General features: G+C 43.8%; 1 protein-coding gene across 6 annotated transcripts in view; it reads right to left on the reverse strand.

The window, feature by feature from the left end:
- ENTREP1 (endosomal transmembrane epsin interactor 1) overlaps nt 1-4,572 on the reverse strand; it is a 68,957-nt gene extending 64,385 nt beyond the window's left edge. For 4 of the 6 annotated variants that reach the window (XR_008656649.1, XR_008656650.1, XM_055272327.2 and 1 more), the window contains exon 1: nt 3,648-4,199. Coding sequence is in view for 2 of the 6 variants with exons in the window: in XM_055272327.2 (XP_055128302.1) it covers nt 3,648-4,064 (417 nt within the window). In the remaining 4 variants the exon portion in view is untranslated. Of the gene's footprint in view, nt 1-2,669; nt 2,687-3,647; nt 4,200-4,240 lie in introns of those variants that run through there. The other 2 variants (XM_055272330.2, XM_055272329.2) reach the window with 2 other exon arrangements.
- Nucleotides 4,573-15,993: the final 11,421 nt, after the last annotated feature.

The following is a 15,993-nucleotide window of genomic DNA, read 5'->3' on the forward strand; positions in this document are numbered from 1 at the left end:
TAAATATATTTGTCTCTTGAACCTAATTTTGTATCAAATATACAAGCAAAATTTTCAGTGAGGCCTAAAGAAGATGTGTGGGTTCAGTTGATATAGCAGGCTAAAGATCCTAATGGTCAAAGCTTGAAATATGAGGATATTCTTCTACTGTGTTCCTATGTGGGTTCAAAGTAACCTTAGACATAAGTTGGCACTTCCATTCAACTGCCTAGCTTCATATGCCAATAAAACTTGTGAGTGAATAAACATGGCATATGCATACAATAAAATAGGAATGAAGTACTGAGACTTGCCACAGCATGGATGAAGCTTGAAAACATGCTAAGTGAAAGAAACGAATCATAAAAGACCACATATTATATGATCCCATGTATATGAAATGTCCAGAACAGACATATCTACAGAGACTGAAAGTGGGTTAATCAGTGGGTGGCTAGGGGTGGGGATGGTGGAGAATGGGGAGTAACTACTCAAAACTTTAGGGGTGATAAACATTTTCTAAAATTGTGGTGATAGTTGCACAACTGGGAATTTACTAAAAACCATTGACCAGTACACTTTAAATGCTAAATGGGTAAGCTGTATGACATGTGAATATATGTCAAAGCTGTGTTTTTTTTTAATTCTGCAGTTCTCGACTCATAATCTTCCAACTTTTTTTTATAGAAACCTTAGTTTAGCTGTCTTTGAATTAATTACAATGTCCTATCAAGCCCATTTCTTTTATAAATACATACTAAAATACTAATGGCTGAAGTTGTGCTACCTGGAATTTGCCTTAAAATAATCCAGGGGTGTTAGGAAGGGGGAGCAGTGTTAGGTATAAAGTGGCCATGTGTTGATAGCTACTGGGTGAAGGGTAAAATGGGGGATCATTACACCCTTCTTTCTACATTTGTTGAGTTTTTTTTTTTAATTTTTATAATAAAAGATTTAAAATTGAAGGGAATGGTTCTTTGGACTGCCCACTCAATCCTATGCTGGTTATATTTTCTTGTGGTAAAAATACACACATTGAAATATATATAGATGAAATGTGACACCTGAGATTTGCTTCCAAACAATAAGAGAATTTAATCTCACAAATGGACTAGGGAGCACGAAGGATCTAATTCCCACCCTGCTTGGAATATTCATCCTTCCGAAGTTTATCAGAAGACACAAGGCCAGCAGCAGAGCCCAGGAAGGGGGTGCAGAAGAAACCATTGTTGAAGCGGGGTGAAAGGTATATGCGGGTTCATCATATACTGCATAAATGTAAACTTTTCCATAACACGAGGTTTTTAAAAAACAACCTCTGTCACATGCATAAATTCAAAACATGTGATACAAGGCTTTTTTCCCCTAAAGCACCAAGAGAGTCATGGTGCCTAAAGCCATCCTCTTAAATTTGTATTTAGTTAATTGTTCTATAAATACAGTATCTATTGCTTCTGTTGTCACTTTGCAAATTCTGAGGTCAATCTCAGGAACAAGTCACAAAAAGTAGGAATAACCAACAGTTATAGAGTTGCATATAGACCTGGGTTTGGAGGGTATGGGGAAGAATGGGGAAAGACATATAGCAGAGAATTTGTCAGTTCCAAATCACTGATTTCTTTCTCTCCTCTGGTGTGCCCGGACCTGAAGACAAGGACATACCCAGCCAGCAGACCAGCAGTATTAACCTTCACCTGCTGGTGGAAGGCCTTTTTTCTTTTCTTCTCTTTTTTCTTTTCTTCTCTTTTTTCTTTTCTTTTCTTTTCTTTTGCTACTTCATCAAATTCAACTGTGGCTTGACTGATATCTAAGTGCATTTACCTCTGAAATTATTCATAATAGTAAACTGATTTCAGCTTTTAATTTTAGAAGACAAAAAATAGTTTTTAAGAATCCTAAACTAGCTATGTTTGAGAAGACAATAGATTAAGATTTTATAAAGAGCAAATTCCTAAAAATATATGCAAGATCATTACTGGCCCATGGTATTTAGAGAAATGAAATGCACCCACCATTTGGCTGGATTTAGTCAGACAAACAGAATAGGTGGCATAACGGGTCTAATTTCTACCCCGTCTGGAATATCCATTCTTCTGTAGTTTCCTGAACACTCATAGAGGCCAGTGGCAGAGCCCACAGGCAGAGCCACCAGGGTGGCATTTTTTCTACACGAGGCACAAATCATGGCCTTCACTCACCACAGCCCAGCATGTACCCCAATAAGATCATTCAACATGAAAGTATTTCAAAAGGAAAGCAGACTGGCACTGGATGAAGTATACAATTTCAGGCGAGTCTCAAGGAACCTAACGTTCTTAATGTTCTTATTCAAACAATTACTTTGGGTTCAATTAGTTCTTCGAGTCCTTTTTTTTTCAATTTGGTATTGAATTGCAGTATGTGTGAAACTGCAAAAGCAGTTCTTACCATTCAGGACATACACTGATTACAGATCTTACTAAAAACTAGCAGCATTGCTAGACTTTCAGATTTACACAGTGAGTTGATAGAAAGGTTATTTACGGCCAGCTGTGGTGGCTCATGCCTCTAATCCCCATACTTTGGGATGCCGAGGCAGGAGGATCGCTTGAGCTCAGGAGTTGGAAACCAGCCTGGGCAACATGGGGAAACTCTGTCCCTTAAAAATAAAAATTAAAAATTAAAAAAAGATACAAAGAGAGGTTATTTACTTTACTGTACTCATCTTCCATAGTCATTCCACAAAGATGTGTTTCCAAGTCTCTCAACACCCAGGAAACTTCAAGGGGTTGGATGCCTTGGAAATTGTGAGATTGTTAGGAGGCAGGGGAGAGTGGCCACCCGGTGTCCATAGATACTGGCTGGCAGCAGCTTTTCTCTGAAGTTGGGCACTCTTTGGCCCCAGGCTCAGCGTTCCCAGTTGGAGGAGGGAGGAGTGGGTCCTGGAGAGCAGACATCTCTAGCTAGCTGCTGGGCGCTCCAGGACCTTTGGCCAGCTCATCCATAATGACAGGTCCGGGTTCTCACAAACTGAATTCTGCATAGCAGCCTGCATGGCTCCAGGAACCCAGTGGGGTTAAGGCCTTCCTTTAATGACCAGGTACAAGCACCAGTTCACACACACCCTCTCATTACCTCCTGAACTTGTCTGGGGGTCGAGCCACCCTACACATTTCACACTTACGTGTGTCTTAATGCAGAATAAAACAAGCGATGTGCCCCAGTCAAACTGTCCCATCCCACAAATACACCTACTATGTGCCAGGCATTCTTGATACATCAGTGAACAAAAATGATCAAAATCCCTGCCCTCCCAGCACAGACGTTGTCAGTGCAGCAAATACTCAATGACCAAAAGAAGTTTAATCATTTTCCTCCCACTTTCCTGCCACCCACACCCTGTCTTCCAATCTCCCAAAGAGCTGGGTGTCTTTGTTTAATTCTATTAGCTTGACAGGGAAAATAAAATCCTTCAGCCTGCGCGCAACAGACACTACCCAGGTGCAACCCAATTCACCCCTGAACTCGACCGTCGCGGAACATTTTTCTCCAGCCTCCAAAAACTTCAGGTGGCGTGAGACTCCCCCAACTGCAGCCCTGGAGGCCAACTAAGGGGCAATGGAGAGGAACGACCAGAGCCCCCTATCACCGGGATGACCGGGCGAGCGGGGCGCGCTTGCGGTACTCACCGAGGAGCCGGCCCAGAACGGGCAAGAGTTCTTCACCTGCGGGGAGCTGCTCAGCGACAGCGCCCCGAAGCTGAGCGCCACCATGCAGCAGCCCAGGATCAGCTGCAGCAGCCCGAGTGACAGCAGCGGGCGGGCGGGCAGCAGCGCGGAGCCCGGGGCCGCGGCGGCAGCGGCGGCGGCTGCCCGGCGGGAGGAAAGCGCCGGCGGGGCGGCCAGCACCCCAGCAGCAGCGGTGGCCGCGCAGCGAGGCCGCGACGGGGGCTGCAGCGCGCCCCGGGGCCAGCGCGGCCGCAGCGGGGGCAGCGGCGGCTCCTGGGCGGCGGCGGCGGCAGCGGCGCCCAGGCCCCCGGCCTGCGGCCCACCCGAAAGCCCAGCCACGGGGCAGCAGGAGCCCGGGAGCACCACGGGCAGGGACATGGACGGACGAGGAAGGGTGCGGCCGGCTGCGGCGGGCAGAGGACGCGGAGCGGAGCCGAAGGCGCCGCACACGGAGCACTGCAGGCGGGCTCCGAGGCCGAGGGGGAGGGAAGGAAATGCGCACGGCCCAACCACTTGCTGCCGCCGCTGCCCTGGCTCCAGCCGGCCGCACCCACCTGCCTCCTGGCGGGTCCGCCTCCCGCTGGCCCTGGGCGCACCCTCACTCTCACCCACGCGCACTTCGTGCTCGCGCTGTGCCGGGGCAAGTGCGTCACAGCCTCAGGGTCCCCGCCGAACCTGCGCCGGCTTCCTGGGGTCCTGGGAGGGTGCCCTGCCCCAAATATTTAAATAAGTCCCTCGAGGTGGGAGGCACCCCACAGCCAGGACGCGTCAGCGCCGGCCACCAAAAGTCTCAGCGTCTGTCCCCACCCGCCGAGCTGCGGCTAGAGAAGAGCGAGGAAAGCGCCGAGGGGCTTCGAGCCCCTTTACTGTCCAGCCACGAGAGAGGCCCCGGCGCACTTTAATGAGAAGGGAGCCCGCCCTTAAACTTTTGCCCCCACAAGGAAGGGGATGCCTGGAGGAGGGGCTTTGGGGCGACTCGACGGGAAGAGGCGTAAACCAAGGACTTCGGGAAGGACGACGCCGAGCGCAGTTACCGCTCACAGGGCGCAGGACTTGCCTACCCCGCATCGGCGCGGGAGTGCTTTCCCGGCATCTCGGTAGGAGCGGGAATGAAAAGCCTGGGTTACCTTGGAAGCATCCAGCATCCGTAAAGAAAGTACCCGGGGCAGCCCGGAGCGCATGGCAAGGGTAACGCTCTGTCTTCTCATTGACTTATGAGCTATATCAGGCATCTATGACTTCTCATTGACTTATGAGCTATATCAGGCATCACCTGATAGAACACGGAACCCCCAAACTTCCGAGGAAATATCCTAATAAATCCTACTTTGGTAATTTATGAGAAATCTTTAGAGCCAAAAAAAAAAAAAATGATTACTCTTTGCAAAATGAATTCCCTTAATAATATACTTTTCACCTCGGAAGAATTCTAATGCTTAGAAAGTTTCGTGCCTAAAATGATTATAATGGACTTTTTTTCCTGATAAGAACCACAGCAGTGTTCTTTACAGTTAGTCAGTTCCAGTATTAGAAAGCCTATCTTATCGTAAGGTATTTAACATCCTCCTACCCAATAAACCAAGAAAAGTGTGTGTCAGTTTTTATGCTCTGCTTGTGGAAGCTGTATTTATATTGGTCGTTACACTTTAACCCACAATGTGATATACTGTCAATGTGCCCAAGTTTACATATACACTTCTTAAATTATTAAAGCACATGTCATTAATGGTGCCTAGGACTTCCTTTACAGACTGCTCCCATGAATAAATTCAAATTCTGGAGGAAAAGGAGATGTCTTTCAAAATAAGTGTTTAAAGTCTGTTGATTCATGCAGGGTTTTTTTGTTTTGTTTTGTTTTGTTTTGTTTTGTTTTGTTTTGTTTTGTTTGAGATGGTGTCTCGCTCTGTTGCCCAGGCTGGAGTGCAATAGCGTGATCTCGGCTCACTGCAACCTCTGCCTCCCGGGTTCAAGCGATTCTCCTGCCTCAGCCTCCAGAGTAGCTGGGACTACAGGCGCCCACCACCACACCCAGCTAATTTTTATATTTTTTAATAGAGACAGGGTTTCACCATGTTGGCCAGGATGGTCTCGATCTCTTGACCTCGTGATCCGCCCGCCTCAGCCTCTTAAAGTGCTGGGATTACAGGCGTGAGCCACCGCGCCCGGCCTCATGCAGTTTTTAAAAATGCCATACAGTATATGCTCTTAAATTGCTGCTAGTGTTAAATGAAAAGCTTCTTGGGGCTGAGGTTATACTCTATTTTATATACAAGCTTAAAAGTATTTAATTTTTAACAATGTATTACAACATGCAATATAGTAAGTCTGACTGAGTCTTAAGAAATTCTCTCAGCTAAACAAATCTATTTCATTGGCCAGTTCTTGACACCTGAAACTTACTATTAAAAATGTATTATTTGTGTCTAAGAATGTTGCTGTTAGAAGTCACGATATTCACTTGTCCTTAGGAGGGACATGATTATGACTGGAAAGAGGGTTTCAAGGAGTGCTGGAGACTATTTCTTTCTTGATGTGGGTACTAATTACATGAGTAAGGTTCATTTTGTGAAAATTCATGGAGTTACAGTTATGATTTGTGTGCATCTCTGTGTATATTTTATACTTAAATACTGTAAAGTATTTCCAAATACTTTATTCTTAAAAATTTTAAAGACTTTTTCCCCATGCAGAAACAGATGATAGCAAAAATAATTGAAATCCATAGATGATTTTATCATCTTAAAGGCTTTACTCATCTTACAAGGTGACTAAAACTTTTCCAAAGCTACTAATTAAGGGTTGTTGTACAGTCGTTTGTTGTTGTTGGCCACATTTATAACTGAGTTTCTTTTTCTGGTTATAAACACAAATCCATGTAACACTACCCCAGCCTTTAAAATTATGCCAATAAAAATCTCAAGTATTTGGGCTTGGTATTTTTGTAAACCAAGCTTGATTCTTTGCATCTTCCAAACCCTGCTTACATTAAGTCTTTAGTTAGACCTGAACAACCTGTATGTAACTAAGCTCTTATAGGGTAATTCAGAGCCATTGATTTCCATTTGTCTTAATAAAAAAAAAAGTGAAGACTTTTGAAAACAGTCTGGCAATTTCTCAAGAAGTCAAGTATAGCGTTTGTTGTCATTTGACCCACTAATTCCACTCCTACCTATATACCCAAAAGAAATGAACATATTCACACAAAAACCAGTGCACAAATAGCAGTATTATTCACAACAGCCAAAAGCTGGAAGCAATCCAAGTGTCAATCAACTGGATGAACGGATTAACAAAACATGGAATATGCAGCCAGTGGGGTATATTTGTCAGTAAAAAGGAATGAGGTGCTCATCTATGCTACATGTAGAAACCTTAAAAACATTATACTAAGTTTCAAAATATCATATGTACGCCATAATATGTACAACTATTATGTATCCACAATAATTAAACATTTTTTAGACATTATGCTAAGTGAAAAAAGCCAGTCACAAATGACCACATATTATATGATTCCATTTATCTAAATTGTCTAGAATAGAGAAATTTGTAGAGACAGAAAGTAGCTTACTGGTTGCTTAGGGCTGGGTAAATGGGGAGATTGTGGGGGGGGTGATGGCTAAAGGATATGTGGGTTCTTTTTAAGGTGGTGAAAATGTTCCAAAATTGATTGTACTGATGATTGTACAACTCTGTGAATGTACTAAAAACCAGTGAATTGTACACTTTAATGGGTGAATTGTATGTAGGGTATGTGAATAAAGTTATTATCAAAAAATTTAAAAATAAATAAAGTGAGGAAGAACCTATGAAAAATTTGCCCCAGATTCATCATTAATGTAGGCCAAAGTTCAAGGAAACAATAGCTGGAGTGTGTTGTTTGGTGGAACCCAGCTGCCAGTTTTCCTCAAGATCAAAGCTCAACTCCAAGCAGGTTCCGTACACCTTCTACCTATGCTTCCCCTCCCTGTCCCTCATTTTCCACTCCTTGCACTAGGAGCCTCCTCCACTGAGGAGTTCAGGCTCTTTGCCCAGGTTTCTTGGACACCTTTTTTTTTTGTTTTTTTGAGACAGAGTCTCACTCTATTGCCCAGGCTGGAGTGTAGTGACGTGATCTCGGCTCACTGCAACCTCAGCTCACTGCAACCTCTGCCTCGCAGGCTCAAGCCATTCTTCTGCCTCAGCCTCCTGAATAGCTGGGATTACAGGCGCACACCACCACACTTGGCTAATTTTTGTATTTTTAGTAGCAACAGGGTTTCACCATGTTGGTCAGGCTGGTCTTGAACTCCTGATCTCGGGATCCGCCCGCCTCAGCCTCCCAAGGACCCTTTAAATAAACTCCTCAGTTCCTTCCACACTTCTCAGAAGACCCCATCTGTCAGCTAATTAAAGGAGGCTGTTCCACATTGGAGTGAGAGCTGCTGAAGAAACTCCTTCTTTAAAACCTGTTCCCTGGCAAGATCCTCCAGGTCTTATATTTTACAAAAAAGTGCTTCTCTGAATTAAGGCATAGTGGACTCTAGAAGTCTCAGTTAATATGCTGGCTGGAGCAGCTTCTCAAAGTGTGCTCCAAAGACCACAGGATCATGCCAGGGCGGGGAAGGGGAATGTCAAGTTCATTCACTTCCCCCCACACCTGTGGGATCAGATACTCTGGACTGAAGGCCTGGAACCAGCATTTTAACAAATGCAAAGAAACATTAGTAGATGGTACTATTTAGACTCCAGAATTTTTATATAGGAGTGCTTATATGGAAGAGGAAGGTAGGGGATTTGACTTGAAAGCAAACATTCATGCAAATATGTTGGTGGGAGGGCTTTGCTGGCCCCCCGCAGAGCTCCACTGCCCAGGTGACCTTTATGCACAGAAGGAGTTAGACCACTGGGTTCTAATGGGAAAGGTACCATAGGAGAAACCAGTCGCTGGGTTCTAGCCCCTCCTCCACTCTGTGCCGTTTACCCAGTCAGGAGCTTCTTGGCCTCAATTGCTTCATCTGTAAGATACAGGTTTGTAAGTATCATCTGCCTGAGGTTGGGCTATGCAATCATTTGGATACCCCCAGGCCTGCGATGTTAAAATTCAGCTATTCTCATGGCCATCATTTCTCAGATGACCAGCAAGAGAACAAGGACTAAGAAAAGCAGGTAAATTTGGGGGTGGAATAAATGTATAGACTCAAAATTCCCCGACAAAACCCAAAACTCACTATTCTATACTTTAAGGCCTCAGGTTCCATGGTCCTAGGTTTTTCCCTGAGGAAATCGATGAGTGGTAAGAGCAATTATAACATTTCACTTTGCAGAGAAAGGGCTGTGTGAGGTTTTTTTTAATTAAGAGAGAGAGGAAGAATAAAAGAAAGAAAGAAACGCTGAGCAGAGCTGGGCAAATCAGGCACTAGGTTTTTCTGAAATAATGGTGCAGACTTGTTGTTAAGAATTCCTAATGCCTCTAGCCCCAAGACAGACTTATTGTCAAATAGACGAGCTGTAGCCATATTTTTCTCATTGTTCAAATTAAATACTGAAAACTTCTTATCATGCAAATCCCGCAAAAGATAATTCAAGCCAGCTGCTTTAAAAATTATTCATGGCTGATCAATTTCTAGAGTAGGTAAACTATACATGTATATATATACACACACATATATATATATACACACACACATATATATAAAATAAAGTGTGTCCTACAAATATGTGAGTGTGTGTGTATCTACGGGTAACCTTATATCAGAGCTTCCTGCAGTTTCAAGTTTCTGTAGAAGTCAAAGCTGTAATTCACCAGTGGAGGCTGTTTCTTTGTTCTGGAGAACTCTGTTGAACAGGCCTTTTAGTTAATCAAATGTGAAGCACAGACCCCCTGAAACAGATGTTTAGGAGACAGCTGTATGTTAACGACAGAGGTTGTCTTGTAATAATGTGAACAGAGCCACCCATTCCCCCACGAAAGAGCTCTTTGTCTAAGGTGCTTGTCAGACTCACCAGGGAAGCTTCAAAAACTATGTACAAAGTCTAAGCCTCTAGTTGCAGATATCCTGATGTATAAGGTCTGCAGTGGGGTGAGGTCTATACAGATATATTGGCAACATCTCCCCTAAGCTTTGAGATGTACAGTCCTCTAAAGCCATGTCTCAGAGACCAATACTCCTCTTCCAGATAGGGGTTTCTAGTACCTCCATGTATGCAGTGTGTGTGTGTGTGTGTGTGTGTGTGTGTGTATGTGTGTGTGTGTGTGTGTCTGTGTGTGTGTGTTCTTCTTCCTGGCAACTACTCATGAAAGAGAGGACCTCAGGCCCCCTAAAGATATCCTGCCAATCAAGCTGGAGGAAATACAATAAGAGGGACTTGGCTTGGGCTCTGCAAAGCCCATGTAGACTGAGCTGTGGATGTCCCTATATGCTAGGCTTTTTTAAGATTGACAAACTTTAACTGTGGGAAATGTACAAATTTGCTGAATTTAAAATATCTTGCTCATTATCCTGCTGAAGGCCACAAAGTCACCCAGGGAGAGAGAGGTGGGATGACCGCTAAGAGGAGAGGGCATAACTGCTCTTAACTGGCCTGGCAGTGGTTATTCCAAGGAAAGGAAATGAGAACTGAGGGAAGTGAAGCTGAGGATGTAGGAACAGCCTGGGTCTCCTGCTAATCCTCGCTACCGATTTTCATTGCCTACTGTATTCAGACTTTGTGTACATTATTTCTAACGCAACAGCTCTATGAAATAGGTCTTTAATTAGGCCAGAAAAGAAGAGAAAGGAACAGAGGGAAATTTATTCACCTTTGTGTTTCTTGCACCCACAGTTTCTATCTGCCTTTCTCAACAGTCCCTGGGATAGCAGAAAAACAAGATTTCTCTCTGATGTGGTTTGGACTTGTGTCCTCATCAAAATCTCGTGTCGAACTGTGATCCCCAATGTCGGAGGAGGGACCTGGTGGGAGATGATTTGATCATGGGGCAGTCTTCCCCCTTGCCCTTCTCATGATAGAGTGCATTCTCATGAGATCTGGTTGTTTAAAATTATGTAGCACCTCCCCCTTCTCTTTCTCCTGCTCTGGCCATGTAAGACCACCTGCTTCTCCTTCATCTTCTGCCATGATTGAAAGTTTCCTGAGGCCTCTACATCCATGCTTCCTGTACAGTCTACAGAACCATGGGCCAATTAAACCTCTTTTCTTTATAAATTACCCAGTCTCAGGTAGTTCTTTACAGCAATGCAAGAATAGACTAATACACTTTCCAAGAGATTTTCTGATACAAAATCACCCTCCCAGCCATTCTGACCCAAGAAATGGGCTGCCCTTGGTAGCAGATGTGAGTTCTGTGCATTAGAAAGACTTTCACCTTGTTCTCACTTAATAAATTGGCATCCTGACATAGATCAGTCTTTTGTGTCAGGTGCCTTTTTTCTTTGGGGCATTTAAACTTACTGTTCCATCTGTTAAGAACATTGTTCTGTGCCTAACCCCTCAGTCCCCAATACCTATACACACATTTCCCCAGGGCACTCTTACTCATCCCTAGGTTACAGATTGAGCTCATTTTTCTCAAGAAGTCTTCCTTGATATCCCCACAAGGAACCCCAGAGACCAGGGCCTCAGGTCTCTGGATCTTTGAGTCAGAGCTGTTTCTGTTTCACTATGCTGAGGTTCTGAGTCAATGTCATATATGTAGGGGACACAGCTTTGTTCCAATCTGGGCAGCATGGTGCCTTCTGGGCTCTCACAGTCACTGTCAAACCTAGACGCTGCATGTGGCATGAAGCCCCTTGGGCCACAGTGATGACTTAGAGAGCATGTGGTTTGATGAGGGAGCTCCACATGGAAAATTGAGACCTCTTGGTCAGATTGGTTCTGTTGCTGCACCAGGGCCTTTGTATCAGCTGTTTTCTCTATCTGGAGTGCTCTTCCCCCAGATATGTCTCACCCCCTCACTCCATTTACTTCATAGAGAAACATTTTCTGACCTTCTTGTCAAATTTGTCACTTCTCCTTCTTTCTTCCCTGTCCTTTTATTCTGGCTTTCTCATTCAATGATTCCTTGGTCTTCTTTGAATAGGAATATCCTGATTATGGATCATCGCCATAAATACAAAGAAAAATGTTTGTATGTGTGTGTGTGGTGGGGTGTGTGTGGGTGTGTGTGTGTGTGTGTGTGTGTGTGTGTAAGTGAAGCTGAAAGGGAACTCAGGGCCCCAAAGCCCTGGTGTCAGGCTACCTGCCACTGGAATATCAGGTGTCCCATTCACAGAGGCTATGTTACCTGCCAGCCTCAGAACTCTAACCCCAGAGAGCAGGGACCACGTCCTCTCCTCAACTCAGAGCTTTGCAGCTTAGGATATAACTAAGGATAAGCTTGACTATGAAAGACCTCTGACGGGACCAATGTAACTACCAATCAAACCATGTTTGCTGGGATGGGGAGAGTGAGTGGAGGCTTAAGGTAGGGGTGGGGGCGGGGCGGGGAGTGGTGCATGGTTTTCAGCTTCTTGGAAGTGGCGGGTGGATGCAGTCTGGGGAAAACCTCTGAAGACCCTGAGGAACTGAATTTTAAAATAAGGCCATTAACCATAGACCTTGCAAACAGAGACCCCAATGGCAGCACAAAGTGGAAGGGTAGAAATGTTGAGTGGACTTAACCAAGAGTTAAATCTGAAACCGCTCCAGAAAGCAGTGGCCTGTGGAGAAACCATGCAGGGCATTAAGAATCAGAGGGAGAAAGAAGATAGTTACTGGACACTAAATGTCTTCTAATGTTAATGCCTTATGTGACTTCAGGCACATTATCTCATCTAACACCAGCAACAACCATGGCAGGCAGTTAATTTTTACCCACGTAAAGGTGAAGAACTTGAGGTTCAGAGATACAAAGCAACTTTTTTCTTTTTTAATACACGGTCTCGCTCTGTCGTCCAGCTGGAGTGCAGTGGCGTGATCATGGCTCACTGCAGCCTCAACTTCCTAGGGCTCAAGCAATCCTCCCACCTCAGCCTCCCAGGTAGGTGAGGCTAAAGGCACATGCATGCCACCATGCCAGGCTAATTTTTGCATTTTTCTTGTAGAGATAAGGTTTTGCCATGTCACCCAGGCTGGTCCCCAACTCCTGGGATCAAGCGATCCACCCACCCTGGCCTCCCAAGTTGTTGGGATTAAAGATGTGACAAAGTGACTTTCTTAAAGTCAAACTGCAAAACCAAAGCAAAAATCTAGGCTTTCTGACTTTTAATTCAGTCCCTTTCCCCATGTATCACAGCAATATTTTGCTTGTAATTTCATCATGATTCAGGAAAGCATGGCAGAGGGCCCTTGAATGGCTTAATTAAAGAAGACATCTTCAATTCTGTCTGTTTGTCCCTTTCCTGGGATTACTCTTTGCTCTGCCCAAACCATGCCCTGGTCAGGGCTACCATGTTCCTGAGTGACTTTGCCTCTCTGTCTAGAGATTGGATCTGGGGCAGGCACCTGACCCTAGAAGGCCTTTTAGCATCTTTCTTGTGGGCCATAAGGGGTTGGTTTGTGCCAACACAATGACCTCATCATTATGAACTTGAATCGGGCAAATCTATGAGAGAAGTTCAAATCAAAAAGTGGGACATCTCTCTTCATATTTCCTAGAAAGGTTTTTTAATCAAATTTAACATCCATTCCTCTAAATGAAAACAGCCAGTCATAAAAAGACCACATATTATATGATTCCATTTATATGAAACGTCCAGAAAAAGTGAATTTTATAGAGACAGAAAGTATACTACTGGTTACTTAGGACTGGGGGGAACAGGATATAGGTAAAGGGTATAGGGTTTCTTCACAGGTGATAAAAATGTTCTAAAATTGACTACAGTGATGGTTGCGGGTATCTGTGAATATACTAAAAACCATTGACTGGTAGACTTTAAATGAGTCAGTTGTATAGTATGTGAATTATATCTCAATAAAGCTGTTCAAAATGTACTCTTGATTTTTTAAAAAATATCTTAATAAAACAAATGACATAATTTCTTAATGTTATTATTGAGCTCAACATCTTCAAGAGCATATAAAACAGTTTTCATTAAATTTAGAAGTTTAGAATGTCTGTTATCACCACTTTAAATATTTTTCTAGGCTTTTTAGCTAAGCAATGACAAATATTTGCAAGAAGAATAATTATCATAGCTTCAAATATATGACTTATGCCTGGGGAAAAAAGGAGGATAACACCAAATATCCAAAAAGTGAATGAATAGAAGAATCCATCAAATTCAAATATCTTTAAAGCTAAATAAAAAGCATATTTAAGTATCATAGGTTTCTAACAATTTCAAAGTTGGATGTGACTTTTATTTTACTTTTATGTAAAATAAAAGTCACAGAGGCAGGAGGATCCTTTGGGACCAGAAGTTTGAGACTAGCCTGGGCAACACAGGTTAAAAAAATTTTTAAGAAGAAAACTTTCTTAAATTAGATGGGCATGGTGGCTTGTGCCTGTAGTACTAGCTATTTAGGAGGCTGAGGCAGGAGGATCCATTAAGCCCAGGAGTTTGAGGCTGCAGTGAACTATGAATACACCACTGGCACTCCAGCCTGGGAAACAGGCTGTCTGAAAACAAAACAAAACAAAAGAAAAAAAAGCCATGCAAGTGCAAAACAAATCAAGTGACCTCTTGAGTGGGATTTGTAGATTTCATGAGTAAGCAGTGACTCAAATATTTGGATAAACTGAATCCAGCTAGTTGTCTACCCAACTCACATTTCTTTTTTTAGGTATGAACCCTATCACAGACACCAAAGAAGCCAACATCAACAGTTCTGTGGTGTCAATGCCTGGATGTCTATAGCTCTGGATCTCACACCCTTTATTTCCAGATTCAGCCTTTATTTCTGGATTTAAGTAATCCCACTTGATATGGTTTGGCTTTGTGTCCCCACAAAAATCTCATGTTGAATTGTGATCTTCAGTATTGGAGGAGGGGCCTGGTGGGAGGTGACTGGATCATGGGGGTGGATTTTCTCCTTGCTGTTCTTGTGATAGTGAGTGAGTTCTCATGAGGTCTGGTTGTTTAAAAGTGTGTAGCACTTCTTCCCCCTACTCTCTTTCTCTCTCTCTCTCTCCTGCCACCATGTGAAGATGGGCTTGCTTCCCCTTCCCCTTTCCAACATGATTGTAGGTTTCCTGAGGCCTCCCCAGCCATGCCTCCTGTACAGTCTGTACAACTGTGAGTCAATTCAACCTCTTTTCTTTATAAATTACCCAGTTTCGGGTAGTTCCTTATAGCAATGTCAGAACAGACTAATACAGAAAATTGGTAAGAGAGGTGGGACATTGCAGTAAAGATACCTGAAAATGTAGAAGTGACTTTGGAACTGGGTAAATGGGCAGAGGTTAGAACAGTTTAGAGGGATTAGAAGAAGACAGGAAGATAAGAGAAAGTTTGGAACTTCCTAGAGACTTGTCGAATGGTTATGAACAAAATGCTGATAGTGACATAGACAGTAAAGTCCAGGCTGAGGTGGTCTCAGATGGAGATGAGGAACTTATTGTGAGTTGCAGTAAAGATCACTCTTGCTATGCTTTAGCAAAGAGACTTTTGGCATTGTGCCTTTGCTGTACAAATCTGTGGAACTTTGACAGAGATGATTTAGGATATCTGGTAGGATAAATTTCTAAGCAACGAAGCATTTAAGATGTTGCCTGGCTGCTTCTAAAAGCCTATGCTCATTTGCATAAATGAAGAAATGACCTGAAACCAGAACTTATATTTAAAAGGGAAGTAGAGCATAAAAGTTTGGAAAATTTGCAGCCTAACCATGCAGGAGAAAAGAAAAATCCATTTCCTGGGGAGGAATTCAAGGCTGCAGAAATTTGCATCAGTAAGGAAGAGCCAAATGTTAATGGCCAAGACAATGGGGAAAAGGCCTCTAGGGCATTTAAGAGACCTTTGCAACAGCCCCTCCCATCACAGGCTTGGGGGCCTAGGAGGGAAAAATGGTTTCATGGGTCAGGCCCAGGGCCCAGCTGCTTTGTGCAATCTTGGCATATGGTGCCCTTCATCCCAGCCACTCCAGCTCCAGCCATGACTAAAAGGGCCAGGGTACAGCTGAGGCCATTGCTTCAGAGGGTGCAAGCCCAAGCCTCGGTGGCTTCCGCATGGTGTTGGGGCTACAGATGCACAAAAGGCAAGAGTTGAGGTTTGAAAACCTCCACCTAGATTTCAGAGGATGTATAAAAATCCTGGATGTCCAGGCAGAAGTCTGCTGCAGGAGTGGAGCCCTCATGACGAACATCTACTAGGTCAGTGCAGAGGGGAAATGTTGGGTTGGAGCCCCC

The sequence above is a fragment of the Symphalangus syndactylus genome, chromosome 3 (assembly GCF_028878055.3).
Source record: "Symphalangus syndactylus isolate Jambi chromosome 3, NHGRI_mSymSyn1-v2.1_pri, whole genome shotgun sequence".
Taxonomy (NCBI): domain Eukaryota; kingdom Metazoa; phylum Chordata; class Mammalia; order Primates; family Hylobatidae; genus Symphalangus; species Symphalangus syndactylus.